Source organism: Macrosteles quadrilineatus, unplaced genomic scaffold, assembly GCF_028750875.1.
Source record: "Macrosteles quadrilineatus isolate MER2022 unplaced genomic scaffold, UCM_ALF_1.0 Scaffold_8__2_contigs__length_117827958, whole genome shotgun sequence".
NCBI classification, from domain to species: domain Eukaryota; kingdom Metazoa; phylum Arthropoda; class Insecta; order Hemiptera; family Cicadellidae; genus Macrosteles; species Macrosteles quadrilineatus.
In genome coordinates this window covers 56,036,297-56,056,452 of record NW_026542601.1, presented here as the reverse complement: position 1 = coordinate 56,056,452, position 20,156 = coordinate 56,036,297, and the positions used below count along the sequence as shown (strand labels likewise).

The 20,156-nt window shown below is 35.9% G+C and overlaps 2 protein-coding genes across 2 annotated transcripts in view; one reads left to right on the top strand and one right to left on the bottom strand.

Moving 5' to 3' along the window:
• LOC129000398 (xanthine dehydrogenase-like) overlaps positions 1-7,949 on the top strand; it is a 46,634-nt gene extending 38,685 nt beyond the window's left edge. The window contains exons 18-23 of the mRNA XM_054427363.1: positions 411-535; positions 2,911-3,001; positions 4,381-4,542; positions 6,055-6,160; positions 6,855-6,965; positions 7,756-7,949. Of these exons, the coding sequence (XP_054283338.1) occupies positions 411-535; positions 2,911-3,001; positions 4,381-4,542; positions 6,055-6,160; positions 6,855-6,965; positions 7,756-7,823 (663 nt within the window). The 3' untranslated portion in view covers positions 7,824-7,949. The remainder of the gene's footprint in view (positions 1-410; positions 536-2,910; positions 3,002-4,380; positions 4,543-6,054; positions 6,161-6,854; positions 6,966-7,755) is intronic.
• On the bottom strand, positions 7,941-18,474 carry LOC128999454 (uncharacterized). Its single transcript, XM_054425989.1, has 3 exons — positions 18,333-18,474; positions 15,349-15,480; positions 7,941-8,168 (listed from the first exon to the last, which is right to left on the bottom strand). The coding sequence occupies exons 1-3, from the start codon at positions 18,409-18,411 to the stop codon at positions 8,071-8,073; spliced, it is 309 nt and encodes a 102-aa protein (XP_054281964.1). The 5' UTR covers positions 18,412-18,474; the 3' UTR covers positions 7,941-8,070.
• Positions 18,475-20,156: the final 1,682 nt, after the last annotated feature.

Below are 20,156 nucleotides of genomic sequence, written 5' to 3'. Positions count from 1 at the left end.
GTTAGAATAAATGTAGGTTTACACGTTTATACAAAATTTCATCAAATCAGATAATTTTTGTTCGAGTTATTGTGCTAACGGACACCGATAAATATATAAGTATATATATATATGAATTTGAACGGATGGTGTTTTTGGCCTCTGGGGACCTCAATACGAAAAAGTAAATCGGTCCTGGGTCCAGGTCTTACCATGAGACCTACGGTAATAGCTTATTCCCTATATGGGAAATTCGCTAATAGACATGAATTAGTAACAAATTAAAAATGTTCTCATGAGACTGAAACTAACTAGTCTCCAGGAAGATGAAATGGCTATGATAAAATGTTACACACCGGGAATCAGATGCTAGGCTTTCTATAAGTCTGTCTCAAGCCCATCAGATTGGCCAGTTACTATGTTGTTTACAGGGAATCAGGAAGTGTTGCGAGGAGCTCAACAAGAGGTTGGACTTGGTACGCAGTCCTCAGTTACCCTGGTCTCAACTGATACAACAAGCCTATCTGAAGGGGATCAACCTCAATGCCACTTTCATGTAAGATTTTTTTTCATTGTACCCCCTCAACTGTAAGGTTTAATCAATCAAAAAAATATTTGTTACAACATGCTTCGAACAACTCAAAATGATATTCAAGAGTTTAAAGTGCTTGAGTTGGAAGGTTGCTGGTTCGATCCTAAAGAGAAGTTAATTCTGGACTCATTTGCTATTGGGACATTGATTGATGCTATTAAAAAACTGACATTCTAAAAGGCCAAGTTTTGGACCGTTTCCATACAAAAAAGTAAAAACTGCCAATGGTCTTACACAAATACAAAATAATGATAGCTAAACACTTTTGCTCCTTCCAAAAATTCTACTAATATGCATGTCTTTTTTGAGCTCTACTTTTTTATGAAGACCTTTACGGTTGATATAGATAACTGAGGGATGGACACTATTACTATTGTAGCTGTAGGCTGATACATTAAACTTGACAAAATTCTTTGTACCTATTTTGATTAAGTTTTTCTATTATTTTCTGAAAACTCTCATAAACACATTAAAACACTTCCAGACTTGACAGAAGGGTTGTGTTTGAGATGGAATGTCTTGAGGTTGGTGGTAGATACTCAGATGGATTGTCCATTCTGAAATTTTCTTTGCGCAGGCATGCACAAAATTAAGGCATCAGAACTACTGATCAATAGCCCAACAAATTAAGGCATCAGAACTACTGATCAATAGCCCAACAAATTAAGGTATCAGAACTACTGATCAATAGCCCAACAAATTAAGGCATCAGAACTACTGATCAATAGCCCAACAAATTAAGGCATCAGAACTACTGATCAATAGCCCAACAAATTAAGGCATCAGAACTACTGATCAATAGCCCAACAAATTAAGGCATCAGAACTACTGATCAATAGCCCAACAAATTAAGGCATCAGAACTACTGATCAATAGCCCAACAAATTAAGGCATCAGAACTACTGATCAATAGCCCAACAAATTAAGGCGTCAGAACTACTGATCAATAGCCCAACAAATTAAGGCGTCAGAACTACTGATCAATAGCCCAACAAATTAAGGCGTCAGAACTACTGATCAATAGCCCAACAAATTAAGGCGTCAGAACTACTGATCAATAGCCCAACAAATTAAGGCGTCAGAACTACTGATCAATAGCCCAACAAATTAAGGCGTCAGAACTACTGATCAATAGCCCAACAAATTAAGGCGTCAGAACTACTGATCAATAGCCCAACAAATTAAGGCAACAGAACTACTGATCAATAGCCCAACAAAATAAGGCGTCAGAACTACTGATCAATAGCCCAACAAAATAAGGCATCAGAACTACTGATCAATAGCCCAACAAAATAAGGCATCAGAACTACTGATCAATAGCCCAACAAAATAAGGCATCAGAACTACTGATCAATAGCCCAACAAAATAAGGCGTCAGAACTACTGATCAATAGCCCAACAAATTAAGGCATCAGAACTACTGATCAATAGCCCAACAAAATAAGGCATCAGAACTACTGATCAATAGCCCAACAAATTAAGGCATCAGAACTACTGATCAATAGGTAGCCCAACAAATTAAGGCATCAGAACTACTGATCAATAGGTAGCCCAACAAATTAAGGCATCAGAACTACTGATCATTAGCCCAACAAAATAAGGAATCAGAACTACTGATCAATAGCCCAACAAAATAAGGCATCAGAACTACTGATCAATAGCCCAACAAAATAAGGCATCAGAACTACTGATCAATAGCCCAACAAAATAAGGCATCAGAACTACTGATCAATAGCCCAACAAAATAAGGCATCAGAACTACTGATCAATAGCCCAACAAAATAAGGCATCAGAACTACTGATCAATAGCCCAACAAATTAAGGCATCAGAACTACTGATCAATAGCCCAACAAATTAAGGCATCAGAACTACTGATCAATAGCCCAACAAAATAAGGCGTCAGAACTACTGATCAATAGCCCAACAAATTAAGGCATCAGAACTACTGATCAATAGCCCAACAAAATAAGGCATCAGAACTACTGATCAATAGCCCAACAAATTAAGGCATCAGAACTACTGATCAATAGGTAGCCCAACAAATTAAGGCTAATGATGCCAGAACTAAACTTTAATAGCTACTTAAGTATTTTAAAGATTAAGCATTTGAACTTTCAACCATATTTAGATGGATACTCAATTAAATATTATTTTGAAAAACATTTAAGGTGTATAAAATATAAATACAAACACACTCACACTCTTGAAGACTTTTTTTTATCACAGCTTGTGGTATTTCATTAGGTAAAATTTCATTTCTAGGGTTAAATATTATGTAAAACATTGTGGCAAGTGTTTTGGTCTTTATCTTTAGTCGTCAATTTTCAAACTGTTTCAGGTTTGATCCGCAATGTGATTTGGTGGATTATTATGTGTATGGAGTTACTGTAACTGAAGTAGAAATAGACTGCTTGACAGGAGAACATAGGGTAGGTGGAATAGGGAGTTAACATGGATAGAAGTTTTAATAGTTCTGTATTGGAGATAAGTGTTGGGATATCCACCATTGAAAGTAATGTGTAGATACCAAGTTCTCTTAGTGGTCAAATTAAATTTCCCCTATATGGACTAAAAGTTACAAATGTAAATTAAACTCCTTCCACAAACAATTTGTTCTCAATTTTAGTTTAATTTTGAACTTATGTTAAAACATAGATAATACACACTCCCTTATTGGATTTCTCTTCCTTATCGAACAGCTGAAGCCAATTTTATTGTTAGTTCTATACATTGCACTGTAGAGGTTAATTGTGTTTTGTTTAAATTTTGTTTCTTGTTATTTCAGTCATTTAAAACCTTGTTTAACCAAATAAAATGGTCTAATCATAAACGATATCTGGCTTCCTAGTTATATAACCAAACAGTAAAAAGCACAAATCATAAAAATAGGTAACACTAAAATAATAGAAACAAAATTTTGTCTACACTAGCGATCAGTGTCGATGTACATGAATTAAACACAAAAAACAAGCATAAAAATTTACAATGGGAGGAGAAGTCTACTTGTGTTGGTTAGTCTATGGTTAAAAGTAAATAATATTTTATACGAAGTATGTGACATGTGGCTTAACACGTTGAGTGCGGCCATTCCCGATTGGGTAATGCCTTTTGTATAACTTCGTTTTTACTCTAGCGTCGGTCGAAAGTGGACCTATACCACGTTAGCGTGTAGTGTATAACTTGCATTTTGTTGTGGTGTAGGTTGGTAGTAAATTTCCCTGTAAAATCCCCATCTGGCAAGCTTAAAAATCAACTTTTTGTCCCGTCTTTTTCCCTCCATTTGGCAATACAATTCCAATGGGACCGGCTACATTCCAAGCAGTGCTGCTACCTTTGGGTGTTTAGCGAACTACCTCGGATCTCGTCGTAAAGCAGGACATCCCCACACGTTATTTGCTATTCGTCAGACTGAAATTGGAAAGACAATCACACGCGGCAATCGGGTTTGTTCGACACTGCGGTTTGCGCCGCCCTGGGGATACGCCTGCCATTTGACGTACCGAAGCGAACGTGTTAAAAATGACAGGACTGATTCTTTATGAACTATACAGCACATGCTTCAAAGTCAAACTTGTACGATGAAGTAGCTTGAGATTCCATCTTATTCGAGTTGATTTAGCAGCTATAGCTTATTCAGTTTGAAAATGCTTTAGTGAAAAGCCAATCAGCCAAATATAAATTCACTTTGTCTCCTGGTTTGATGTATCATTCGGCGGAGGTATTTATTATTCCGGTGTAACTTAATAAAATTTTGAATAATTTTTAGCTATTTATATCAACCATAATGATCTCAATAATCTTTCCTCAGATACCTCGCGTGGATATTCTACTCAACCTAGGCAAGAGTTTGAACCCGGTGGTGGACATAGGCCAGATAGAGGGAGCATTTGTGATGGGTCTGGGACACTTCACTTGTGAGAAACTCATTTTTGATCCTGATACTGGGTTGCTCAAAACTGACCGCACATGGGTAAATTATCAATGAATTGTATGTTTGTTAATGTTTATGGTCACTCATAACACTCTTTCCAGTTTAAGGATTCGATATAATTTAATTGATTCAAAACTAGCCGCTATACCCAGGGAAAACAAACTTACAAACAGAATAAATTTTTATTAAAATTATGAAGAAAAGATGAAAGTCAATAAGTTGATGATTTTATATATTTAAATAAAAACATAAATATATACAGTAACTGGTACAATCCTACTTTGACAATCCTCATTTTCTTCTATCACAGATTTTTGTTGCTGCTTAGTTAAAATTAGCTGTTGTCATAAGTTCAAACAAAACACTTAATAGTGCTGCACCCTGTTGGTAAATCTTATAACTTTTCAATGCTATTAAACATAAAAAAATCGAAATCAAAATAAACTTTATTTCAAAAAAATAGTACTGAACTGTACGGTAGAAAATGTAAACTAACACACTTCCAGTGAAATCTTACTTACGGTGCTATTGCCAAAAATAAGATAATAAAAAATGCATGTAAACTTTGAAATAATGATAATGTATAGTAAGTAGGTTTCACAGAAAGAGATATTCAATATAAAACATTTATGAAATATAAGCCTACATGGGCTGGAAGCCTGTGCGTAGGATCAGTCCAAATCAACCAAACTTGCTGATAATGAAAAAAATCAAGTCAAAAAGTTAAAGCCTCCGGTGGATTTCGAACCCCTACCTCCAAATTATCAGCCCGGTGCGCTATCCACTTCACCATCGAGACCTACGGCTGTTCAACGTATCGTTGCGGTAATGGTGTTCGCTCGAGCAGTGGCGGTCTGTCGGCCAGGGTTAATCAATGCTATGGATACTGATTATGTATTTAATATGCATTCATGTTTTAAGTTTTAAGTAAGCAGGCAGCTGATTTTGCGGCCTTAGGGATGTAAAAACCTGCTCGGTCCAAATTGATGACCAAATGACGATGACAGCTGGCATGGCCAGCACAACTTTACTTTCAGCCACCAATTAATGTATGTAAAACAGCTAAAAACATCATAGTGTGGTGAAAACAAAATTTATCTCTATTTATAAAAAATTACTGAAATTTGTAAACAATACTGGCAACAATAGTGGTACCATTCAGGATACATTATCAATGACAAGATAAACATGGACAACCTTATTCCATAACACAAAAAATATTATTTTCGTTAATATTATTTGTGTAGGTATATTATTTTCGGCTTTGAGTGGGAAACTTTTGTAGAAAACACTAAAATATAAGATCAGCTTTTTGAAAATATGATAAAATATTTTCAAGAAATGTTGATTATATCGAACTGTTACATGGGTGTTTCCTTTAGTTACATAATCCTTGAGTTGACTCTTTTAAACTCATTGGAAGTTATGACTGTTATTCGTTTTGTAATAACTTCCTGTAATACTTTGCTATTGCTCGAATTCAAGCTACATGTACAATAGTTTTGAATTAAATCTCCAATTTTTGTTCAAATCTAATGAATGATTCTTCAGGAGTACAAGGTACTGGGAGCAAAAGATATTCCTGAAGATTGGAGGATCTACTTCAATAAGGATTCAAATACTGCACTTGCCGCCACCGGTCCTTATGGTTCTAAAAGTAAGTGATTGTGGGTTACTCGAGTATTAAAAAATGAGATTTAGCATAGTGACAAACTCATTTCTGTTTGAAAAAATAAATAAAATGAGTGGCTAGGACAAAATTATACAGTGACAAAGTTCTTGATTCAATAGCAAATTAAACTTTTAATCCTGAACTTAATGTCCAAAAAAGGGAATTATAAGTACAACAATACCTTCTGAGATATACGTCCAACAGATAATTCAATTTCAATTTTTCTTCTTCACTATATGCCAGGCTTGCAATAACAAAATGACATCGCTTTAATAAAGTAATAAAATAAAATATGTAATGCTTAAACATACGGTAAGTTATATTTGAGTTCCACCTGTTGGTTTCATCCAAACTCTATAGAGCTTTTTTAAGTTCTAAAACAAACAAAAACAATTTTTTACTTGCTGAGCAGCTGTCATTAGGCCGCTCACACAAAGTTAGTTGGCAGGCAGGATAAGGTAATTTGAAATACACTAGAGACAGGTAACCTACCCTGTAACTTGCCTACCTACGTGACCATGGCGACATTTGGGAAAGATGCTGTAGACAGGCTAAATCTAGGGATCTAGGGAAAATATCTAATTATTTCTTGCCTTAACTGAAATATGCCATGACATCATCAATAATGTATATGGCAGGCATATACATTGTTTTATCCTAGGTCTGAACTTTATTGTAGCTGTTGCTGAGGCTCCAACTGTAATGTCAATTTCCGTCAGTTTTGCAATCCGCAGAGCTTTGGAGTCCGTTAGAAGAGACGTTGGTCTTCCTGAATCCTTCTTCAACAACGGTAAGTAGGTTCTGGCATTTTATTACATTTTTATTTTATAATCTTTCAGTGAAGGAAGTGGCTATTATCATGGTAAAATCTCTTTGGAAACCCCCAAATCAGGGACCATTGCACCTTTTTATTTGAGGTCTTCTAGAGTCAAACTCAATGTTCAGTCAAATTGCTACTTGTATATTAGGTGAAGAACTAGCTGTGCCATTATCTCATGACCATTATTAGATATAGAGAAAACTTTAAATTGGGAACTTCAACTAATCTTCTATAATAGTTGACTTCTATTTTTTTTTTATTTCCAGTATTTTACAATTTGGGGTGTAACTTAAACATTTCTTATGAAACACCCTGTATTTTATTTTAGAATTTTAATGTAATTTTAAGTGTTTTAATGCCATTTTCCCCCCAAAGGTTTAGGAGTTTAGGAGTTCCCAATATAAAAGTGTTTTGCTGTAGTTTCTAAAATAACAATGGTGGCACAGTTTAAGATGTACATTTAAAATACTTTTTTATTATTCAGTATTCATGCTACAGCTCCAAATTAAGCGGATTGCTGCAATGCATCTGAAATATCAATCAGTATTTTCACCCAACCAATGATCCGACGATCTTCTTATGACATTTGACTCTATCATTAGGTTATTGCAGCCTTTCTTTTGTGTAAGTTAAATGCGGTCTGCAATTGATCGGTCAAACTTAGGTTTCAAGAAAAGCTCATTAACCACTTTTGGTAATAACGCCACAAAACCCCTATTTGTATGCCTATGTTATTATAATGTTTTGAATCTTTTTTCAGATCCACCAGTAACCACTGAAGTGATTTTCCTGAGAAGTGGAGTAGATTATGAAGATTATTCTCTCTGAATTTAAATCTGAGAACTTAAAATTTAATCCAATTGATTGGTTAAAGTTTGTGTTATAAGATACAGTTGAGAATCTTGAATAAGGTAACTCATGTATAATAATGATGAATGTACACTATTCTTGGCAGATCGTGGTTTTATTGACTAAAAATCTGTTAGCTGATAAAAGTACAACTGACAAAATAATGTAATGGACAAAACTAAGTGCAGATTCATTAACCTTATGCTCAATCCCAAAATTAAACATTTTAACAGCAGCAATTCATCAAGAGGTTGTACTGATGACACAGTTCAGTGTTGATTTGAGGACAAGGCATGGACTGAGGACATTCAATGCCGACGTGGTCTGCAACACAACAGGAGTAGTCAATTCACATTTTTAATTTTTGTAATGCTACATCCTAAGGAATATTTATATTTAAAAGTACCAATTGAACTCAACAATCATGATATAGGTTTCTCCAAGATAAAGCTCACTCTTTAATAAACGACCAGCATTTGTAGTATAAGGAAATACAACAGCGATCATCCAACTTCATATTTAATATTTGATTGAAAATCATCAAGTCAAATTGTAGTGTTAGTTCCTCATTTACAGATTCAACTCCTCCAACTACCGTGCTTATAGTCATAACATTGTTCAATCCTTTGAGGTAGGAATAGTTATGTTAGAATTAAATAATAAATACTACAGTTTGTTGTATTTGGATTAGTCTGTTGTTAGCTCCTGATTACGTTTTAGTGAGTCGGTATCTTAGTCGGTAGCAGGACGGATTTAAATTTCATGACAGCAATGTCGTGGGTTCGAATCCTTATACCTGCCACTTAATTATATCAGTAAAAGTTGACCCTTTTAGCATTCTTTTACTGAACCGGATCACCCATTTCTTTGCTGGATATGCTCCACGAACAGGCCTGAGCACTATATGGATGAGCAAATAAAACTTTAGCGCCAACCTCTTTTTATAAAAAAAGATTCCTAAATTATTTTTAACTGATAAGGGACTTGTCAAACCACCAATCTTACTTCAAAACCAATTGCTGAATTGACTCTTAACTAAAAGTTATTTGTTTACTGGACTACCAATTTACAATGTGGTAATCTATATAAATAAAATTAGAGTTTTGTCTGTACTTTGCTCAGAATTATATACTTTTAGGTTATTTTTACGTTTTATACATTAAAGAAGCAGAAACGAGTCTTATCTCTATTTCTGTCTGTCTGTCTGTCTTTCCCTTTGTCTGTAACACTCAAGATGGCATTTTACACAATCTTCTCCGTGAAAACCAGAGTACCTATCAAGATCCAAGTCATTTTAATGTATTCACTGGATTGGCGAGAGTGTCTTTAGTGATTTAAATATAGCCTCACTACTTTGTAAATAAAATTACGGACGTTCAAAAATGCAGTTTTGTGCGATTTTTGTCAAATTTTCGTTCAATTTTTATCACATAATCGTCTATGAAATAACGAACAGCTGTTCGGATCAAGATGATCTTTTCTAGCTGTCAATGATATGTTTACAAATGTTGTTTACAAATACCGCAACCATTTCGAATCACGTTTTGAAAGCAAATCCCAACCAAGTGAGATTAAAAATGTTTTTATACATAACGGATTTAATTAATCGCAAGTGCAATAATATAGTCTAATAGTGTAACCGTAAATGAAATTAAATAACTAGACATCGTCCAGAAATTCTTTGAGTATAAAATGTTTCTTGAGTTTTGACAACCAGAAAGAAGACCTTGAATCAGTGTTGTATAGGGCTGGGACACTGAAATGATCGTCGCCAATAGCTTACAAAAAAGGTTTCCACTCATTGACGGCGCTTCAATGGCGGTTGTGTAAAGTGTAAAGTAAAAAATCACAACTGCAGTGGGTGATTGTAACAGAGGTTTAACAGAGGAAGTGCTAAACTCGCTTTTCCAATGTGTCACTTTCTGTTTCTACTCACCGTGTGATGCAATCGCTGGACCATACAGCCAATAGGCCCATAGCTCATATCTTGGGTACGTAAGCCTACATATTCATAACAACCTTTTTGACGACGATCCTTGATACCGGTACTTTTCCATAGAATACATGGCCTACCTACTTAAGAAATATAATTACAAATGACCAAAACCCCAACATTGTGTGATTTTCGTCACATTTCCTTCTAATGTTAATAGATATACTAATCATTGTTTAGAGAATGCGTAATCTATTAAATAACAAAAAGTTGTTTGGGTAAGGTTGTTTTTTTTTTTCAAACTGACACCGATAAGTTTACGCTATAACTTTTTACGAGAAAATCCAAAAGCAAGAGATCAATAACCTCGGGACTAGATATTAATGTATTTAATTGGTCGGATGTACTATAGTTCTTAGGTAGGTTCTTACGTAGGTACTGGTTCTTTTCCTTAGAACCGTTGGTAGCTGCTAGAATCATTTTTACGTAGGTACCAACACATCACTGTAGTTAACAAATTAGTCATCGTTGGTGTTGCACCTTATTTATTAGAGCCGTCCGTATTCAATTTAAGTGATGTCTTAACTCTGTATAAGTTTTGCTTTTTCTGTCTGGATTCCAAATCTTAGCTTACCCGGTATGCTAAGAAAATGATAACCTATTTGAGTAAAACATTTGTTGGGCAAACCATCATGAATTGTTTACGCCTTTATATTGTTTATGTATCAATAGTTCGTGGCCTTTTTTGGATTGTTGTGTGTATGTCTGTTGGTAATGCATTAATGTCCTTATTTCTCAGTGTTTCACAGAATGGACAAGAGCACCTTTGATACTGAAAATGTCAACCGGAATAAAGTGTTAAATGGTGAGGTTGAGGTAGTACTTTAAATACGTTTAAGTTAACCGATGTGGAAAGTAACTTTCAATTATAGGCCTACTTTAGGGCTACGCTTCATGGATCTATAAAACATTTTTTAGTTTAATCATTGGACATATGGACCATAATGATCCGGGTGACATTTAATTGCGAAGCATTTATTTTGGCTTGAACTGTCAGATACTGTATTTGCGAAGGTTTATATATAATAGTTTTGCCAGCATATCTGCAAATATGCAAACTAACTGCTGTTCTTAATCTTAATATAAGAAGGTTTCAACTAACTACTATAAGATCCCCGTGCGTAGAACGGGCACACAGCTAGTTTTCTTTAAAATTACACATAAAAATAAAACAATGCAATATTTTATATCTCTAAAAGTCTCTATTTTTTCTAAGTTTCACACAGACTGTTAAAAACATTTGATTTGACATTAAAACAAATATGACGATCGCGGTAAAATTCTGATAATCCCTCGCGACCGATTATTGTATCTCCCTTGGTTCTGTAGAGGTCGTAATCGCCTCCCGCGATTGCGGCAAAAATCTTACTGTTTCCTGCGATCTTAACAAAGTTCCTGCGATCTTAGTGGCAAAGTTCTGATTACCCCTCGCGGCCGTGTGTAAACACATTATCGTCTCCCGGGGTCACGTAAACGTTACTGTTGTGCTGCGCCTTTGCGGTAAATTGACAATTCCAGGTAGAAATACAACATTCACGCACAATTCCTGGTTAAAAAAATTCACGCATAGTTCCCGGATTACCCAGTCGGTGGTAACCGTTTTATTTATATATCGCAAAGGGGCCCTACTATTAGTTGTGCCTAGGGTGCTGACATTGTCAAAAACGGGCCTGTCTGTCCTTATCGTCTTTGCGATACACCAGAAAATCATCGATATAATTGACGACACCTTCCAACCCCTCAATAGCCTCAGCTATCTTTCTTTGGAAATGCTCCGGAACTGAGGTAAGTCCAAATGGTAGTCTTCTAAAGTAAAAGCGTCCGAATGGTGTGATGAAAGTTGTGAGTTTCTCAGATTTTTCATCAATCACGACCTGCCAGAAACCGCTATGAAGAACATCACTGTACAAAATAACTGGGTCCATCTCCTTAGTTGGACTTTTTCTGATAGCAGTTACAAGTCGTTTATTCATCAGTTTTACCTTTGTCTGACAAGTTATAGTCCCTTAACATTTTTCTAATTGCATCTTTGGACAGTTTGTAAACCCAATTGACTCTAGAATCAGATTCGAGCGGAAGTTGAAGCTCACTCCTAGCCTGTGCCGTTGTAGTGGCTGGTTTAAACGATTCTTGGGAGGTAGTTACTATTAAAACGTCAGTCGTGGTAATTAATTCCGGTCTACAGGTCACAGCAACATTAGTGGACGGAGTTATTGTTGGGCGGTTGTTCTCGTAGTCGTCGTCTTTAGCTTAACAGCGGTTGTGGTAGTCGTTCCACCTGTCATTCTGAACGGGCGCCAGTAACCTAGTTGCAAATTTTGCGAAAATTAATCTTTATTGTGTTTGAGTAACAAGTCCCTGTTTGCGGGCGCCAAAACCTACGACGTATTTTCCGGGGGAGGCGTTTGGAAAATACGCGAGCCCGGTTTTGACCCGGTTGCCGGATAGCTAGTTGCGCTGGGTTGCGGTTCCAGGGGTCGAAATGTCAAACGAATCGACAGTAAAGGGGGACTAATATTCTGAGAAGAGAACGGATGGCTCAGACAAAGGGTAAGATATAAAATCTCCAACAATCGAACCCACTTTATCATCATTGCCATATTTGTTCTCTATATGGAAATAAAGGTGCGCTGCGGGCGAACCACAGTTTGGGACGGAGTGCTGTGGGTGAACCACAGTTCGGGACGGATTGCTGTGGGCAAACCACAGTTAGGACGGATACGTCGATCTTGGGGAAAGGCAAGAAGCTAAAGTTGCAAAATATGATTATATCATACCAAACCTACAATACAGCAGTTAAATAAAAACACACAAGTATTACTAACCAACACCTACAATACAGTTGAATAAAACACGCAAGTATTAGTAAGCACAAAACCTACACCACCTGCCACACAGTTATATATGACACGCACGCACTAGTACCCGCTAAAACTACCATCACCCAAAATAACGTTATTCAAGACACACGTATTAGTAACATCTACACTACGACACCTTAAATACCGTTATTTAAGACACACATATTAGTCACTACTAAAACTACGACACCTGAAATATAGTTATATAAAACACAAACGTATTGATAACTAATTTACACATGCTGTGGGCAAACCACAGTTAAGGATCGGGGAGTGCTGTGGGTGGACTACAGTTAAGGATAGGTTATTATTGCTAAGAGCTGATGTAGGCGAATCACAGGGAATTATCGCTAACTATATCTAAATGCTGTGGGCGAACCACAGGGAAAGGGAATTATCGCTACCTTAACTATAACTAATTTCCGTGGGCGAACCACAGAGATTGATGCTAACTATAGCTAAAAGTGCTGTGGGCGAACCACAGTGAATTATCGCTAGCTAAAGCTAAGTGCTGTGGGCGAACCACAGTGAATTATCGCTAGCTAAAGCTAAGTGCTGTGGGCAAACCACAGGGAATCATCGCTAGCTAAAGCTAAGTGCTGTGGGCGAACCACAGGGAATTATCGCTAGCTAAAGCTAAGTGCTGTGGGCGAACCACAGTGAATCATCGCTAGCTAAAGCTAAGTGCTGTGGGCGAACCACAGTGAATTATCGCTAGCTAAAGCTAAGTGCTGTGGGCAAACCACAGGGAATCATCGCTAGCTAAAGCTAAGTGCTGTGGGCGAACCACAGGGAATTATCGCTAGCTAAAGCTAAGTGCTGTGGGCGAACCACAGATAGGATCGGAGGATGCTGTGGGCGATCCACAGATAGGATCGGAGGATGCTGTGGGCGAACCACAGAGAAAGGTAATTATCGCTAACTAAAACTAATTGCTGTGGGCGAACCACAGAGTATTATTGCTAACTAAGACTATTTGCTGTGGGCGAACCACAGGGGATTATCGCTAACTAAGATTAATTGCTGTGGGCGAACCACAGGGAAAGGGAATTAAAGCTAACTATAACTAATTGTTGTGGGCGAACCACAGGGATTTATCGCTAACTACAACTAATTGCCGTGGGCGAACCACAGGGAACTAAAGGTAATTGCTGTGGGCGAACCACAGATAGGTTCGGAGGGTGCTGCGGGCGAACCACAGTTAAGGATGGTTTACACAGATATTTACACAGATTACACAAATAGGCTAGTATCTCGATTATTCCATCAGATCACACGTCTTGATGTTACACAGTATTTACATGCTTAAACTACAGATAATTCGTCACACAAAATGTTAGATATCTTCGATTATACCCGTTTAAGATAAAACTACACTTGATGTTGCACAGTATTACCCTAACCTGTTTACACTACAGATAATTCGTCATACAAAACGTTAGATATCTTTGGTTATAGCCATTTAGTTAAGATAGAACTACACTTGATGTCGCACAGTATTTACCTGTTTACACTACAGATAATTCGTCACATAAATCGTTAGATACATCCGATTAAACGTTCAGTTAATAATTTAAAACCACACACAGTTTGTTAGTTAACACACAACACACAGTAAATATGACAACAGCAGCTAAATGGTTTCCTCCTATGTGTGAGGATAAGAGATACGGTAAATTCCTTTGAGTGTAATTATTGTTCAATCAAGTTTAATAAACAATGACATATAAAAGTATCAAATTATGTGAGAGGCAAAATGTCAATGTATGTCTGCAATGATGTTTACTCTCGGATCAGTAATAAATGTACTGAACAATATACTGAAGAATAAATATACTGAACAATTAGCGCAAGCAGGTTTTACGTTAAGCTGACTTTATCAGAATATTCAATGAAACTTGATCTTGTACTAGACTTGAACGAACAGTATGACAAATGTCTGATTCAAGGCAAGGCGATTACACAGAGTCGTGGTCCTTAGTCCTCGTAGAACCGTGCGTGGTTGACAGTCGTCTGCCTCGTAGTGGGTATGATCGACTCGGCGACTCCCTGACTCAACTGTCAGGTGATGTGAAGTCAACTCTCTCGTGTCCTGGCCTGGCCTTGACTTGACTGTCTCAAGGAGCTGCGTACGGTGCAATGGCCGGGGACGACGCTTGTGCGCAGGTCCAGTTGGGCATGCGCAGAGCGCCCGGTGCTGTGCGAATGGAAGCCGCCGACTCAAACGTTGGCGGGATTTACAAATTTACATTTGTGACCTTGCATTGGAGCTAAATTGGCCCCTTACACAAAAATATTTCATGGTAAAATTTAACATGTTACATATATTTGGCTCAAAACCCAATAATTATTTGTTGAATTGTCTACGGTAGCAGAGTCAGAGCTCAACGCAGTGCGTGTTGGTTTGGTCCACACCACGGACTGTCTCCCCCTACCTAACTAATTTCCTCCATGGAGCCGCAGTCACTTCCCCTCACACGCCTGGCCAAGGAGCGCTCCAAGCGGCTGTCGGTTGAACTGTAACGCAATTTTTCCGTGTAGGGAGGGCAGACTCTTAATAAAAAATATTAAGTTTTTGAAATCATTACAAGGTTAATTCAACAGTGCTTAAAGAATTAAAGATCTGTTGGTGAATATTTTCTTTGCCTACCTCGTGTCTGTTTGCACCCACAGCAGAAGCCCAGCACTATAGGCGGCAACAGACGACAGTCAACTAGGGGGCAGTGGGGCCATTCTCCACATTGCTCGTTGGTGTAGTACTCCACATTCCTGAAGTCAATGGCTGGAAAAAGCAGTGCATGAACTTTATGAGGAAAATGTAAACTGACTTATGAAAAATCCTCTTTTGGTGTGTTAAACAAGTTATACTTTCTCAAACAATAAATTATTTAATTTACACTTGAGAAAAGAGTCGACTTCAAGAACATGCTGAAGAGGACATACAGCTTGAAAATCTTATGCTAAAAAGTGTTATAATTTAGACACTGATGTAAGAGAGTTGTATGTAAACATTGTTTCAGGAGCACCATAGAACCTTTAGTTACCAGACATGTCTGTTGAGTGGGGGACCCTTCCCAAAGTAGCACAACGTCAACAATATTGTCTCGATGTTGTTGTCAATATTGAAACAACATAAAATCTAATGTTAGAAAAAAACGTGTTGTTATGTTAGAACAATATTGTTGGCAGCGTTAATCAACAATGGTTTTACAATATTTTGTTGCTACTTGTGTTTATGTAGAAGATTAGTTCCTATTTGAGAAATCTTAAAACAAAAACTAATTTAAAGGGTAGTTTAGTTCAACGCCCTCATAACAAGGAAGTTATGGCACCCATGCCAATGAATACAAACCACTAGTGGTTTGTATTCATTGGCATGGGTGCCATAACTTCCTTGTTATGAGGGCGTTAAACTAAACTACCCTTTAAATTAGTTTTTGTTTTAAGATTTCTCAAACCACTATAGTGGTTTGTATTCATTGCCCATGCACTCTCAGTATTTGTATTCATTGGTATGACTGACTCCATCAGCTGTTAATGTTTAAAGGGAGAGTTTTATAACCTGGGGCCCATTTCATAATAAAGTACAAACTAATATTATTAGTAAAATCAGCTGATCGCCCAATGCAAATCTAATGGAAATTAAAAGTTACAAGTTGTAACTTGTAACTTGTAGTTTATTATGAAATGGGCCCCAGGTCTGAGCCTTCTTTAATCTTATGTCCAAAATTCAATCATATTGTATTGTAGCTAAAGGTATCAACAAGTTTTTAACCCAATTATTTTCAAGAAATCATCAAGGCTTTTAACCTCAAATAGAGTCTTTTTAGCAAATTTAATAAAGCTACAGTATTACCATAGGTCTCATGGTAAGACCTAGACCCGGGACTAATTTACTTTTTCCGTTTTGAGGTCACCAGAGGCCAAAAACACCCTTCGTTCAAATTCATATTTATATATTATATACAGTATATGTGTATGTGTGTGTGTATCCGTTAGTGCGATAACTCGATAAAAAATGATCCGATGTTGATGAAATTTGGTACAAACATGTAAAACTACACTTATTCGAATGAGTTTGTGAGCCAGCATGATTGGATTATGGGAACGGGGGTTTATGGGGGGTTTTGTGGGGTAAAAATTAGTTTTTCCCATTTTTGATTAAAAACATAAAATTTCACAACTTTTCCATGCCATTTTGTAGAGCTTAAAAAAGAAATAATTTTGTATATTGAAGCGTTGTTGTATGCCTAACAATTACGGAGATAATTTAAAAAACTTTAAATTTAAAATTCAAATGTTATTCTTATCTATCTATCTATATATTAATAGGCAAGCATGTTTCTTTAAAACCTTTTTTCTCAGCTCGTGTGCATCGTAGGGAAAATCTACGCATACCGTTGGAAAGCTATTTTCCTGTAGGTGTGCAGAATCCCTTTATAAATTTAAATAGGCTCAAAGATAAGCACAAAAAATGAGTTTAAAAATTTGAAAAAATTAACATGGATCTTATGCGTTGCTATGCTGGTTACGAAATAACAACGAAATATAAACAGAAAATCAAAACAAATGGAGGAAACTCCAATCACATGTTTTATTTACAGTGTGGGGTGAAAATAGATAAGTGAGTACATTACATATTTTTGGTCGAGTTTCGACCACTGGACGACCTCTCGTATAGAATAAATAAACGGTTATAGTTTGTTTTTTTATGGATGTATTTTAATCAAATTTGGCAATTTTGTTTATTTCATACTAAGCTATCAAAATTTCAATAAAATACACCACTCAATACCTTCCCTGTAGCAGAAAACCTAGGTACGGTACTCAAAAGACAAAAACGAATGTTATTTAAATAGGAAATAAATCTGACAATTTTCAGGGAATATTTTAGTAGAAATCCAGCCAGGTAAATGGATATTCGCTTAGTCTGCAGGTTTGCTGCGGCGAGGGTATAGATGAAAGATAACTATTGTCATCACACTAACACAATTTAACAATCCTAATAATATGTTCTTTGTTTGGTGATGCTGGGCTCATGGTATTTGAGGGATTATTGTGTCATTATTCATTAGGGTCGGTAAAAAAGCTTGTTGTACATAAACACACTTGAACACTTGCCATGTTTTTTTTTTACTAGTCGTGATGGAAAATATCTTCAATGGTCCTCCTGATATAACATTGTTTTTACACTAAACTTAAAGTGCAATAAAAAATAAGTTAATTGATTGATAACTAACAATTTTACAAGTTTAGCTAAGCTCCTAATTTTGAAAAGATATTCTACTTAATAAGTTGTAATAGGTATGCAATTACAGTAATTGATTCTTCGTGGATGGCTAATTCTAAGGAGTGTGCATTAATTTGCCCAGTGTATTTATGAGTATCTGAAAACAAGAGGTCCTAAAGATATTATTTCTTTGAATATTTTAGAAATTTTACTAAAGAGAACCTAATCAAAAAGAAAATAATTTTATTGATTATTATTTTCTAACTATGAACCTCCAAACAATAATATGTCATGGGGAATCAATAAAAATTTTAAAATTTTGAACAGTTTTGTGTTCATTTTAGCAAGTACAGTACGTATATTAATAATACTTCTTATTGTTAAAAATGAAAGTCATAAATTACCTGGAACAATTTTGGAGGATGAAACATCAATAATTACAAAAACACTAAAACATAAAGAAACTAAAAACAGTATCAACATTATTATCCCGTGTTAGCTTATCTGCTTGAATTGGTGAATGAACTGAATGTTTTACTTGATCATGTTGTTTTTACATGGTATGCACCTGCATAACTTAACACCTGTGGAAAAAGGTGACTCAATCTAAATTATTAAATTTGATTAGTCATAGATCCTCACTAGTTGCCATGAGAGAAAAGAATGTATCAATACAAATAATAGACTAAGACGTTGTGATGGATTATTGGTGAACCCTGGTTTGTATCTAACACTACAATTGGGAATGATTTCAAAATTAAAACAGTGAAAGAATAAATTACTAAATAAATGTGCTAGTGAATGTCTAAAATTGTATTTTATACCTTATTATAACTATGACAATGCCTATCTCATGTATATGATCAATGGCAAATAAACCATTTCATTTCATTTCATTTCATTTATTATTTATTGTTGCTGACTCGGTTTATGGATCATAACACTTGCTATAGATCACCATAAGTCATTACCTAAGTTTTGACTTGGTAAAAAAGTTTGTGTATTCGACAGAATTTAGTAATTTAGATCAGCCCAATCTGTAGGTGGCTCACATCAACTACAACGATTTTGATTAAAAAATCTGGCAAACAGTCTGGCCAGTCTGTGGTCTGGCTGTTATGGTACCCATGACTGATCCCAAAAAAGTGGTTTTTTAGGTGATGTAATGTGTGTATGTCTGTCTGTCTGTCTTTATGTGTAGAATGTGGATGTGTACCGAGCTACCGTACAGACTACACCTGTGGTCCAATTTTTAAGAAATTATGTATGTGGGTCCTAATCTATGTTATTTCCAGGAGTTTTTTTTTTTATTATGATTTTTAATGGTGATTTTCCCATAAAACCCCACAAAATAATGGGAAAACTAAATTAACAAAAAAAAACAGCCTGAACAACTTTAAATTAACATTTAAAAGGTTATAGCTCTTATTTCTCTAAACAAAACTATACAGATCCTATTGCTGTAAAATTTTTGGTTCAAAATTGATTGCAAATGTTGTGATCTTTTCATAAAATAACAAAAACGAAAAGCGGATATTTGGATGTTTTATATACGGCTCTTCACTTTGTCCTTTTAACTCCAAGCAAAATGGTTTAAAAACTGCTAAAGGCTTCCCCATAAAAATATCATAGTTACCCCCACTTGCCCATCATAAGTAAAGTGGCGTTTGCAAGCGAATGGGAGAAAGTATGGTATTATTGCTGATACTGTTATTTATTAAATCAAATGAAATAATATACTTAAATTCTACTTTGTGTATTAATTTATATCATATTTGTTTTTGCAGTTCTTATTTGGACCTATGATAACAAAGGCACATCTGAATAATTTTGAATGTATTTCATTCAATGTGCTCATTGCAATAAAGATGGATGTGTGTGTGTGTGTGTGTGTCTCATGTTATGATAAAGTTGTAATAAAAAGTAATCTTGATAAGATTACCACATTCACTTGGAGGTGTCTGTCTGGAGACTACTATGCCTACATCCAGACATAAATCCCTATATAAATCCCAAAAGTACCCATGAACTTTTGAGAAACACATCACCATAAACCATATAGGTACTTAAAATGTTCGTCATGACGAGAAATCTTGCGCAAAACTATCCATTATTTCATAAATTACCCTTTAAGGTAATTCCTTTCTAAGGGGAACTTTCCACATACGGTACCCATAATGTTAAAAATACCTCGTCTTCAGCTGTACTTATTTCTTTGTATTCTGTTT

What these genes read in the sequence shown, in the direction of transcription:
- LOC128999454 (XM_054425989.1), bottom strand. Translation starts at nt 18,411, where the DNA reads ATGTTGATACTGTTTTTAGTTTCTTTATGTTTTAGTGTTTTTGTAATT. An exon ending in ATCCTCCAAAATTGTTCCAG is followed by an intron (nt 15,481 to 18,332) that starts GTAATTTATGAC and finishes TGCTTTTTCCAG; the next exon opens with CCATTGACTTCAGGAATGTG. An exon ending in TGGGTGCAAACAGACACGAG is followed by an intron (nt 8,169 to 15,348) that starts GTAGGCAAAGAA and finishes GTTGTGTTGCAG; the next exon opens with ACCACGTCGGCATTGAATGT.